Source organism: Hevea brasiliensis, chromosome 1, assembly GCF_030052815.1.
Source record: "Hevea brasiliensis isolate MT/VB/25A 57/8 chromosome 1, ASM3005281v1, whole genome shotgun sequence".
Classification (NCBI taxonomy): Eukaryota; Viridiplantae; Streptophyta; class Magnoliopsida; order Malpighiales; family Euphorbiaceae; genus Hevea; species Hevea brasiliensis.
Genome location: NC_079493.1, coordinates 1 through 13430, shown reverse-complemented (window position 1 = coordinate 13430; position 13430 = coordinate 1). Strand labels below are relative to the sequence as shown.

At 32.9% G+C, this 13430-nt stretch overlaps 1 protein-coding gene across 1 annotated transcript; it reads right to left on the bottom strand.

The window, feature by feature from the left end:
* Positions 1-16: 16 nt before the first annotated feature.
* Positions 17-382, bottom strand: LOC131182345 (uncharacterized). The gene has a single exon (XM_058151631.1). It carries the CDS (start codon positions 380-382, stop codon positions 17-19), a length of 366 nt encoding a protein of 121 aa, XP_058007614.1.
* Between the last annotated feature and the right edge of the window lie 13048 nt (positions 383-13430).

Sequence of the window (13430 nt, the reverse complement as noted above, 5' to 3'; positions counted from 1 at the left end):
CTTTATTACTTCTTTGCTATGGGACTTCTATGTTTGCACCAATTTCATCTTCGTCTTCATCATCACCCATCCTCTCAACATCTTCAAAATCAGGAAAAGAAGTTTTATCAAAGTCCTTTGCTGTAACCTTTTTTAGCATATAGTCTTGTATTTCTTCACGTACATGTGTTGGACATCTTTTGCACATGGTGACATTGTGATGTCGCCCAGCCAAGTGTTGCTTAGCTCGGTAAATCTCTCCCTTTGTAACTTTATTACAAAAGTTACAAACAAGATCATTGGTATTTGGTGGCTTTAATAAATGCACATACTTCCAAGTCGGATCTTTTCTATTATTGCCACTTTTATCTTCAATGGCAGTAGAAGATGTTCTAGTGTCCATCTTTTACAACCGAACAAGAAATATCAACTCCCTATATCAATAGCATAGCAAGTTTAGCAAAACAATTTATCACTCACATACAAGTCACAAACACCCACTCAATTGTCATTTCAAATAATATTTGTATTCAAGAAGTAAAAATTATAGTAAATAATTTTTGAAATATTCAATAAAGAACATTCAACAAACACCCATTAAACTATTTTATTTATTTATGTTATTACAGCAAAAAGCATGTTAATTATCAATATGTTAATAACTTAATTATCAATATATTACTCATGTTGCAACTTGCAACAAACACCCATTCACTGCTGTTGCGCTGTATTTTACAGTAAATAATTTATTTATTGTCATTTTATATATTTTTATTAATTTTTAATTGTCTTTTTGCTCTTTATTATAATTTAAGATATAAGAAATTAAGGGTTAGTGTGTTGCATGTGAGAGGTAATCAACAAATAGCCAAATGTTGAACAGAGAAATTGAAAAATAACTGTAAAAAGAAAGCAGACAAGCAACTGGTGTCATCATCAACTAGCAACATGTGTCATCAAAAAGCACAAAGCAGCTGGTGTCATCAAATAAAAAAAATCAACTCAACAAAAAAAAAAAACACAGCAGATGCAGTATGAGTGAAATCTAAATCACCGAAAATTTCAGCAGCATAACAGAGGGGAAATTGAACAGAAAAGAGCATGCTAGCAGCAGCTATGGCTTGAAAACCAGCAAAAATGAAGAAAAGAAGAGCAAAGAAAAAGCAGCAGATACAGCATAGGTGAAACCCTAGATCACTGAAAATTTCAGCAGCATAACGAGGGAAAAATTGAAAAGAAAAAAGCAAGCTAGCAGTAGCCATGGCTTGAAAACCAGCAAAAATGAAGAAAGGAAGAATAAAGAAAGTAGCAGCCATGGCTTGAGAACCACCAAGAAGGAAGAAAAGAAGATGGAGAAGAAGCCGATTATGAGAAAGAAAGAAAGAAAGGAAGAAAGGAAGAAAGGAACAAGAAATGGAAGAGGAAGTCTTCTTGTTGTTCTTGTCTTCTTCTTCTTAACTTCTTCTTTTCATCTTTTTCTTTTTACTTCTGCTGTCGGGGTGGAGTGGGACTATTATAAATGTCTCCTTCATTAAATAGGGCGCCTGGGACTGCTGAGGTGTGCCTGGAATGCGCCTTGAGCCTAGGTGCACCTTGAGCCTAGGGGCGCCTTGAGCCTAGGCAACGCCTTCTCAGTGTCGCTCGCCTGGACAGTTTTAAGGCGCAGGTAGCTGAGCCTCCATCGCCTGATGCCTGAGGCACGCCTCAGGCACGCCTTTAACAACTATGGCTACTTGACCTTCCTGGAATTATTGAAGGTGCTTCAGAAGGCAAGGGACGTGGAAGACAGGTACAATGCATCACCTGCTTATTTTCTCATCTTATGTTTTGCCATCCTGTTTTAAGGGATGATAGGTTCATAGAAGGATATGATGGTTATTGAATTGACTATGGTTCTTGCTTTGCTTTAGTTTATCTATCCTTTTGCTCTTTTGGCTGTGTATCATAAGAACTTTAAAAACTTTGTTTTTTTCCCCTCTTAGGTTATTGCTGTTTCTAAGTCTTCAGACATAGTGTTGATGGTTCTTGATGCCTCAAAAGTAAGTGTTTATGTACCCTACATGGTGTTTTGCTACCATTACAAGCTGACGAATGGATACAAAGGCTAGTCATTTTGTTGTCTCCTGTCATCTCAAATGTGACTGTTTATTGTTGACTTCTTGCATTGTTATCTTTAGTTTGATTAATTTTCCCTTTAAAGAAGGTTAGCATTGTTCAGCAGCGAGTATTTATCATGGTCAAACTACTCACTATCTGTTTCCATGCTCATTTTTAAAAATTATTTAGTAAATAATGAGAATGTGCATCTTGATTTTACTTCAAATACCTTGCTTGCTAGAAAAGAAATGTTGCACGCCCTTTGCTGTTTTATGCAATTTTTTTTTTAATTCTAACTGCATAAATTGTTGTAATTTAATTTATTTCCTACTATTGCATTTCAAATATCTGATCATTGGCGGCTGAGAGCTAGGCCTTTGCAGCCACTGCATCTTGGATTGCCTTGAGGATCTTCTTCCTTAAAACATGGGCTTTTTCTCTGATCGCATGTTGGTTCGCGATGGCCTCCAAGCCCAAACTCATTGTCTGAGTTAGAAGATCGTCGATACTATCATGGGTTATGTTGTTTCGATCATCGTGAAAGCAGAGGGTGGTGCCCAAGACTTTGGCCAGATCGAGATTGCCGCGAGACGAGCGATTCTTCTCCAACGATTGGATGAGGATCTGAGCACCTCGGGAAAGTGTCCTAACGGTGGGTCCAGAAGAGCCCTCTCTTGCACTTGGGACCAGAGGTGGTGGGGTTTCGATCTATCGAGGGGGAGAGGTAATGACCTCTACCTCTGAGGTCGGTTGCTCTTGAGGTCAACGCAGAGAGCTCGATACTTCTACCAAGTCTCGACTTGGCGTCCGAGCAGTAGCGGCAACAAGCTCTTTCATCGCTTGTATTTTCCGGGAGACCTCCCTCTTTTGCTTGCGGCTTTCTTTTGCAGCCTCACCACTCGCCATACCTGCACAAAGAATAAGTTAGTGAGTTCGCTAAGATTGAGAGACTAGGGATTTGGATTATACCGATCATAGGACCGAGGTCAGAGAGTTGCAGCTCATAATCCTCACGGGCGATTAACCGCATCATCCACCACTTCAGTTCAGCTATGACTGCATCCAAACATGAATATTTGTGAATGGTCGCCTGATTTTTCAACTCCTTCACCATGGCTTCTTCATCTTTATTTAGGGCGATCTTTTTGGGCACTTGGGGGACCAAGTAATTCCAATTACGCGGGATCTCCTCAAAGCCATTTCGATCTTTGCTTCTAAGTATGAAAAATCGATCTTTCCACTTCTTCAGTGAAGAAGAGAGATCGGTGAAGAGCACGCAGTTTGGCTTTGCCTGGAAAAACCAAAATTCATCATCTTTTCTTCGGGCAAGCCTATACAATTTGGCAAAAACTTTAACTGTAGGCTCTAGCCTCTTAGCTCGGCAGAGACCTCCGAAAGCTACTAGAGTTCACCTAGAGTTCGGATGCACTTGAGCTACATTAACGTGGTGGAATTTTAGAACAACTTTGTAAAATCCATCTAGGGGAAAATGGAGTCTGGCTTTTAGCTGCTCCTCATACACCATGATAAGATCGCCTTCGTCAAAGAAATAATCAGCCTGAAGATCGCCATGGCATCAAATGAGTTCATAAGAATCGATCGGAAGATTGTATTCTTGACTGATAGATTGGAGATCGATCTCTTTAAGGATTGACGGCAGTTCATCAACGGGCAGGTTCTCCTTCCTCGAAGACGATGCTCATTTCGGTCTAGTAGCTTAACTAGCAATTCAAATAGTGGTTGTCGCCCACTTAGCCCAACCACATCACCTTCTTCCGATGTCCATGAAATCTGGATGGAAGGTGGGCTTTCAACTCTCTGACCCTCGGTACCACTCATTTTTAGAAAATAAAAATGAAATTGATTGGAAGAAGATTAAAGCCCTTACCGGAGTATTAATCAGCACTGGAAAGCTCTAGAAAAAGGGAGAGTGTCGAAATTGCCAAAAGAAGTTTGAAAATGACATAAGGGAGCAAATGGCTACCCCCCTCCCTATTTATACCCGCTGGGGCATTAAATGCTCACAAAACCCCAAGCGACGCATCGGATAACGGGACCGGGCCGTTCCAATAACACTCTCAAAAGAAAATTCCAGAAACATAATAAAGAGATCGGACAAGTAAGATCGGTTACCGAGGATCATCAGATAGAATAGGGTTTCGAACCAACAGATCGGCAGGATAGCGATTCGGTTAGGGGTCAGATCGGGCACAGTTATCAGAGATCGGAATAATAACCAATGCAATAATAAAAGTAGAATAAGCAGATTTAAATTTCAATAATAAATTTCATTTCCAAAAGGTCAGAACTACATCATTTGGGTGATCTCTCAAGATCAACAATTACAAATGTCTTTACACTACATTCTACCTAACTCGGACTACTCCTAGAACCCAAAATGTCGCACAATAGGCCTATGTCAAAGCCTAGTCTTGTGGCTGAATCAAAAGATGTGTTTGATCAGAAAGTCAGCAATAAATATTGGATAGATGTGCAGCTCAGATGGGGTGACTATGACTCTCATGATATTAGGCGATGTTATCGACCAGAACCGAACTGCAGTAAGAACCCCTGACATGGTTAGGAGACAAGTGAACTTCAAGAGGCAATCACTGACATCAAGATTGAAATTAGCAATCTCCTTGTCCAGGATCGGTCCGCAGAACATACCGGTAAATTGATTGGAGATCGATACAGTAGTTAGTTTCGACCTTGGTCGGCAAATTAGTCCAGTTCTCTCATCGACATTAGATGGTGTTCCCATGATTCTCTGATCGTCGGGATCATATATTTTCAGGCGATGGACAAAGAAAATAATCAAAAAAAGATCAAGGCGGTTATCATGACAAGAATTTTCGCCGGAAAAGTTTTGATTAGTAGAGTAACACATTGGAAATTCACTGAATGGAGTGTTGAGTGTGAAAATAACGGGTTCCTCTCTCATATATAAATAGGGCCCCGGCATTTATTGTATGCAGAACTCGAAGTAGATTCATCGGTAATTGAGAAATGTATTGCTTTGACCGATATAGGTCAGTTAAGAGGAGACATTGGAAAATGAGAGAGATTGGGTGAAACAAGGAACAACTCATAGAGATCGAAAAATGAGAGAGATCAGGTAAAATAAGGAACAACATATAGAGATCGGAAGTGATAGAGGAGTCTAACCGCTTCCAATCATGACCTTTAATTCACAAGTTTAGCCCCTTGCCGTTAGATTGTAGACAGTTAAAGCAGCCCAGTATATCCCAATCTACACCATTAATCACAATTGTAAGGACAAATTTGAAGCCCTTAGAGCAAAAGTAAATGATAGTTCGACGCTTTTTGTTCCCAGCCCTTGGATCCATTTTGTAAGGCAAGACCCTTGACCGTTGGATTAAGGGGTGAAAGGACAGAAATTCTGAATGGAATCCCAACCCTCAATTTTTATTCTCTTTAATTCCAAGATGTTGGATTATGTCCTTTTGAATATAGGCCTTTCGTCTCCTCTTGCTGAGATCTTGACCCTCTATTTTGAGTACCCATTCCCTATAAATACCTGCATAGAATACTGTAGAAGGGAGAGAAAGGTGGTGATTATCGTGAAAAAACCCTGAATTTTGATATAGCCTTATTGCTTATCATTCGAAGCTCTCAGCTTTTAGAAACTTTAGAAACCAGTTTTCTAAAGTATCTCATTTAAAGAGCTATAAACCCTGTGATTCTCATTTTCAGTATTTGTGCATTACCCTGCGATCTCAACTCCACTCCAATTCATTCTCATCACCTCGGGTCAGCTCAAGTTTTTCCGCCGCCTCAGTCTTCAGCCCCTTAAGATTTGCGGATAATGGTGTCGACTCATTCATCACCTCAATCTTCTACAGGTAAGTGTCTAACCCATCACTAGTTGAGTGTTCCTAGTTTGTCTTTATAAGCGTTTCTTTTCAAAGTATCTAGTCATGCTGAGTTTCAGAATAGATTAACTTATCTCGCAACTATTACTTGTGTCTTTTTCTTTATCATTTGCAAATTTTATTATGACCTTATTTGGTATGAGAATGGAAATTCGAGTCACTAGCATTTCATAAATAACGAATACAGGCTAAAGTATTAACATGAGAGTTTTTGGTCTGAATAAATGAAAAATGATAAAGGAAAATAAGTGTAGCAAAGGTCAGAATAGGTCGAATAGGTTGGAAACAAGATTAGGTCAAACAAATAAGTTATGAGATCGGGCCTTGGAACGAGTCCAGACGATAAGATAATAGATCGGGAATCAAGACAAGTTCGGATCTTGAGAGAGTGACTAAAAAGAGATCGAAAAACTAGACAGTTCAAATAAAGCAATCATGCGGAAGATCAGTAAGGAGTTCGACTCAACACCTGCCATCCATTTACGATATCCCATGGGCCAGGAAAAGCCCTTTTCAGGGGTTTCCTGTGTCTTCGATGATTTTTCCCAATATTAAAGGGATCGGGAGAGAGTCCTTACCCAAATGCCTAGTCTAAAATTCTAATAAAATACCGTTCTTATAAGTACGGGAGATCGGGAGAGAGTTCTTACCCGAATTCTTAGTGTAAATCTTTAACAAAATATATTAAGAGATCGAGAGAGAGTTCTTATCCGAATTCTCAGCTTAAAATTTTAACAAAATATATTAAGAGATCGGGAGAGAGTTCTTACCCGAGTTCTCAGCTTAAATCTTTAACAATATATATTAAGAGATCGGGAGAGAGTTCTTACCCGAATTCTCAGCTTAAATCTTTAACAAAATATATTAAGAGATCAGGAGAGAGTTCTTACCCGAATTCTCAACTTAAATCTTTAACAAAATATATTAAGAGATCGAGAGAGAGTTCTTATCCTAGTTCTCAGCTTAAAATTTTAACAAAATATATTAAGAAATCGAGAGAGAGTTCTTTCCTGAATTCTCAACTAAAATTCAAATAGAATATTTTAGATCGGGAGAGAGTCCTTTCCCTTCTAATCCTAATGCTTTTATTATGAAATTCTCTATATGTTCTAAACAATGGGTCTGCGGGAGAGTCCTTCCAAAGTATCTCGAATATTATGCTAAGGCCTGATGGAGAGTCCTCCTCAAGGCGCTCATATTTATAAGGTAAAATCCCTCCTGAAAATACCACAACTTCAGTACTCATGTTAACAAAATACCCATTACACAATACCTATTCACTGAAGGGTCATATCATGTACTCGTGTTCTTGGGCAATCCATAACAGTGAAATATTAAACATTCCTTTTATCAATACAAAGGATTAACATCACAATTCTAACCCCAAATCATCAATTTCAATTTATAAAGAGCACATCATTAAATTTGTTTGCCCTTGTTGAGGAACGAGGTGGGGTGCCTAACACCTTCCCCACCCATGAATGGATCCCGAACCTAGAATCTCTATTTTCGAAGTAGTTTTTAATTTTATTTTTACAAACGGTTTTCTTTAATTTTCCTCAAAATTAAAGTGGCGACTCCTCACTTTTCCACTTCGGTGAGAATCGTCCAGCGACCGCAAAACCCTTGCGACAATTATGTTTTCATTAATTAATTAATTGACCTCTCCTATAGTTATAGTTTCTTTATATTATCAGTTTACAATTTTTCTCATCATTTAAGTATAAAAAAATTCCTTTTTTTATATTTACTTATAAATTTCTCTTATATAAATATAATTTCAATTTAAATTAGGATTTATAAATATAAATTTTTTTTATTAATTTCTCTTTTATAATATGATATTACCATAAAATTATAAAATATAATTTTTCAAAAAATGATAATTTTATTTTCATTGACAATTATCTATTATGTGAGCATTAATTTAAATTTTTATACATATTAATATATTTAGTTATAAATAAATAATAGTGATATAGTACAATATTGATTAGTTTTAAAAGTACTTATTAGAATTATAAAAAAAAAGAAAAAAAAATCCAGGCTGGAGTAAAAAAAATGCAGAACTTTAAAATAAAAAAGCATACTCCATCTACTAAAAATTTACAGGAGCAATCATGGACTGATGTGCAAGGAGGGAAATAATACGAGGAACAAACCTGCTTGTCGTTATGCAGACAAATGGAAGGATTATTGCAAGTAACAAATTATCAAGGGATATAAAGCTTTTAAGTGGTCAGCTTTTCCTCGTAGTACAAAAGCTGTTTTGTTTGAGGATCCATCACCATAAATAATTTGTCAATACGAATCCGTGACTGGTGGGTGTTTGGAGGTGGCTTTGATTGTTTAATAACCACACTCATTAGTCATTACTGCATTACTATCTGTTTTTTTCCTTCATTCCTTTCTTCTTGTAGAAATTTGTGGACTTCAACAAAGAAAGATCAGTATAGGCTGTGTGTAAAACCAGATGATGGATATGATAATAGAGAACAGGATATCACACAGGATGCTTGTAGATGCACCAAATCCTTGACTGCAAAGTGTCTCAAGTGCTCCGCTCAATCCTGTCTAAATCCCAAAAGATAAAGAAAAATAATTAACAGTTTCATATAGGATAGGGAAAATAATTAAGGGCAAGTAGAAAGTAGAAACAGTATGGTAGAGACCTTCATGGTTTAACAAATGTGAGTAGCTTTTGGTTAGCAGTTGGAGATCCAAACACAGCTAGAAATTTCTTTTTCTTTTTAGTGCTTCAATTATAATTTTGAATCCTAATCTTCAGATTTTTGGTAAAGTTACGAGACCATTGGCAAAAAGGAAGAAGAAAATCAGCAATATTGCATCAGAAAAAAAAAAGGCAAGTACTCGAAAGTTATATGTCTGCAATTTTAACCATATCATAAATAATATGCTAAGGAAAGTTGTACAGAAACTCTGGAGACTAAGCCAATCACCTCTATGTATGTATTTAAGGCCTCTGAGAAGTTGATAAAGAAAGAACTGATAATGTTCTGGTGTTAAATCACCATTTGCTTTAACAACTTGGTGTAAATCAGATTCCATCAGCTCAAAGACAACATATATGTCCTTAAATTCCCTTTTGCAAGGAGGCAACAACATGCGCTTGATCTCCACTATATCTAGATGGCACAGAAGCCTAAGAAGTTTAATCTCTCGAAGTATGCAGGTGGCATCAGAAACATATTGTAATCCTTTTATACTACCTCAATATGTTAGCAAGAGTTTTTTTTTTTCTAATTGAAATTGTTAGATTAGGATTTCACTTGGTTAAGGAATTTACATGTTATGGCAAACGGCATATCTTTTCATTTAACGTTGAATTATAATTAGTTAAGGAATTATATTTATAAAATCCTAACCTTAGTAAAATTCTAGTTAACTAAGAGAAATAAGAATCACACACACACACATATATATATATACATAAACACCAAAATTAATTTAAATAATAAACCATATTTGTGCTTCTACTTATTATTTTTTACCCCAAAAAAAAGAAATTGCAAGGTATTTTTTCAAATAACTTAAATAATCATTAATTTTCAAATTTGTTATTAAATTATGTACCAATCTTCAAATTGTAAAACAAATGTTTGAATTAAATAAACACAACCAATTTGAGAAGTATAGCCTCAAATGATCTCTTAGCACTTATGGAGATTTTCTTGCCATGATAAGTTTAAGTTTACATTAGTCTATCAGTTTAAGAATCAATCTCAAATGTGGCAAAGGCACCTTGAAAAATCAATGCACATCTATCAATTTCAATAACATTTTCAATAAAACTATCTAATAACAGTATTAAACAAGCTCAAATAGTAAATATTTACCTGTGTTTCTATATATGTGCATGATAGAGAAGGTTTGTCAACCCTCAACTCTTTTAAATGGATCAATCAAATTAACATCCTGCAATATAAAACTAATAAATTATTAGAAAATAATTAATTTATTTGATACAAAACAAAAGATAAATTATTGAAAAAAATAATCAACCAAAAATACAATTAAAATTAAATTTAATAAGTATACTAACCTCTAGACACTATATTTCAACAAATAATGATTTACCTGATCCCTTTCTTACCCTCCCATACCCTCCATCAGACCATACATAACCCCATGAATTTCTAATTTCCCAAAATTCATTATTTTTAGAATCAATTACTATTCCAGTAATAGTAACTGCATGGTGGGAAGGCTTATCATCTTTCAACTTTTGTGGTTCATGGCCGTGAAAGATTTGCTAGAGAAAGATAATAAATATTATTAGTCGATTTTTAAAACATAACAAAGATTAAAATTTAAGTCTTACCCCTTTTTTCAAGTGGTACAATTGGTTGAACACTTTTAACCGTCCCAAAACAGGTCCTTGTTTAACCAGTTCTTTTAATTCCACATCAATTACACCCTTCTTACATATTTTTTTAGTGATGGTAACTGCTGGACCTTGACGTGGCTACAAGTTAAAAAAAAAATACAAAAAAAATCCATCATATAGAAGATCTATATATATGTGTGTGTGTGTGTGTTAAAAATGAAAGTAACAATAATATTACTTTTTCAAATTAAATTCACCTTTGGTGGGTTACCGAGGCATCCTACCCAGGTACTTGCAATTCTCCTCTAAGCACACACCATCACTCATCAAAAACTCATCCAATATTTTGAACCTACGTATAGGCTCTTCACCAAAATTATTTATGAGAATTTGACTGGAAAGCGATAGGCATTCATCAGTGGAAAGATCCTTTTTTATGTTCCACCTTGCCTCAACAACTGTAGCAATTGCTATAGCCCAGCACACACCTTAATTACAATATAGAAGAAAAAAAAATGTTATTAGTAATCATTTCAGCAAAATGAAATTTTGGTAATTAAAGTTTAAAGTTTTAACTAAGTTATATATAAAATGGCTACTAATTAGCTAGTATTTAAAATTTTTATGTGTTGCTTTTCAAAGAATTAATTTAAATTTTATTTTGTTACCTTACTTTGGCGTTACTTTTAAGTATGGAGAATCAAGTTATGATATTTCTGTTATGATGTATGTTGCGTATGTACATGTGCAAATAATATTGTTGAATTTTAAGAACAATGCTTGTTACTTGATTTATGACTTTAGGTTTTGATTTTGTACTTATATTTACAAAATACATTATATTTGCATTTTGATTTAGTAACTTCTAAAAAAATTAATTTGCCAAAATAATATTTTCTTTTTTTTAAATTCTATATTTCAATTGATCATTAAATTTATTGATTTCCTTTTCCAGGTACTACCTATTTCAGCATATGCCATTTGCACATTCTTTAGCTTCTAATTTCTCATTGACATTGTCAAGAAATTTAATGTAATTGATTTGTTTTTATTGATTTTGAAATATATTATTTAATTATATATTAATCATAAATGGTGGTTGAATTGTATTTTGTTTTTCCCTTTTTGACAAACAGGTTGTGGAAGTAGATTGATACAACTTGAACAATTCATTAAGTTCGTCTTCCAGTAATGAATTTTGAACAACTCTATTTGAAATATAAAAAATAATTAGAACACACAACGATATGTTTTATTATATTAATTTTTGGGAAATTATAGCTTGCATGATGATGTCAAACGTTTATTTAAGTTTAATTGATTTATATGTACTATTTTTTTACGGTATTAGTGCAAGTATACATTTCTTCTTTTTTTAAAATGGTTTATATTATGATGTTTTATTTTTAATTATATACTTGTCTATATGACAATAAATACAAATTCAAATTTATGTTTATATATAATGAATTAGAGACAAAAATATATGTTATTAATAATTATTGATATGGAAGAATCAATATATAAAGACAAAATAATTTAAAAAATATATATATTATTAGAGACAAGTCTATTTGATTTTGAAAAGAGATTTAGTAACAGAAAAAGGAGTTAACATAAACTATTAAAAGCAATTTAATTTGTCTCTAAAAAGTAGTTTTAAGAGTAAATAATACGGTTCGTAAAAATGTATAGTAATAATGTTGGGTGTAAATGAATTCTATAAAATTTTATGGAATTCATTTATAAATTTAAAATTTTAGTATTTAGTTTAAATGAAAAATCATTTAAAATTTTAACAATCAATTCTATGAAATTTATTAAAACTAAATTAAATTCTATCAAAATTGATAGAATTTGTAAATGAATTTTAAATTTAAAATCATATATATTTCAAGCAATAAAATTATCCTCTTATTATATATCATTTTATTTTATTTTATTTATTACAAATATAAAATTCATTGTATCTGAAATAAATTCTATATTTAATATAAAATATACCAAACAGAAATTTATTTATAAATGATTTCTATTATGAAGTTCATTTACAAATGAAATGAATTTTACTATTAAAGTAAACCAAATAATGTCAAAGAGAGAATTTTTTTTTCCTACACGTTTTATTAATATAGATGGATATATTCGCCTTTGAAAGTTAAAATAAGTTATAAATATATTTAGGAATAGTAGTAAAAAGGACAAATGATTATTTGTCTATAAAAAGATATAAAGATAACTAAATAACTTTTCAAGACAAAATTTTTAATCTCAATATAATATTTTTGATGTAACATTAATGCTATAATAAATAACCATTATTATTGGATAAGTTATAATATATTAACATATATTTGTTACATTATAATTTTATATAGTACATACATATGATTTTATTGTCATTTTTTTAACTTTTACACTACCTTTATATTATATTTTTTTAATATATTAAGATGATATAAAAATTTTGACATTTTAAAATGATTATATGATTTAACTAATCTCAATTATAATTCATGCAATTTAAACAATTATTTTTTCTTTTTCTAAATAAAAAAGAAAAGAAAGAAATTCAAATGAATGATCTGAACCTTCATCTGCCATAAAGTTGACCTCCAACAAGTCAGATGATAATTTCTCAATTTAAAGCCCTAGTTGTCTTCTTGTTTCTAAGCCTGTTCGGCAAAAAAACTTTTAAATATATCACTTTGAGAGTATATAAAAAAATATTTAAAATTAAATTTAATAAGATTTAATTATAAAAACACCAAAATAAATGTTATAAACTAATTTTTTCAACAATATCAAATATATTTAATATTATTATTACATTCTACTATTGTTGTTTTAAAATTGTTGTTATAAATTTACTATTTTGAAAAAGTAATTTACTTATTTGATAACATAACAGAAAATTACTGTTAAACAAAAAATACTATTTTCATAATATACCATGGCTTCTCAACTTTAGTTTAGAAATACTCTTCCATCAAAACACCATTTATCACCAGCAAAACAAACTTTATGGGTGAATTTAGAGATCATTCTTGTTAGATTTTTCACCAATACTATCAAAGAAAAATACATACCCATTATCATTTATGGGTCAG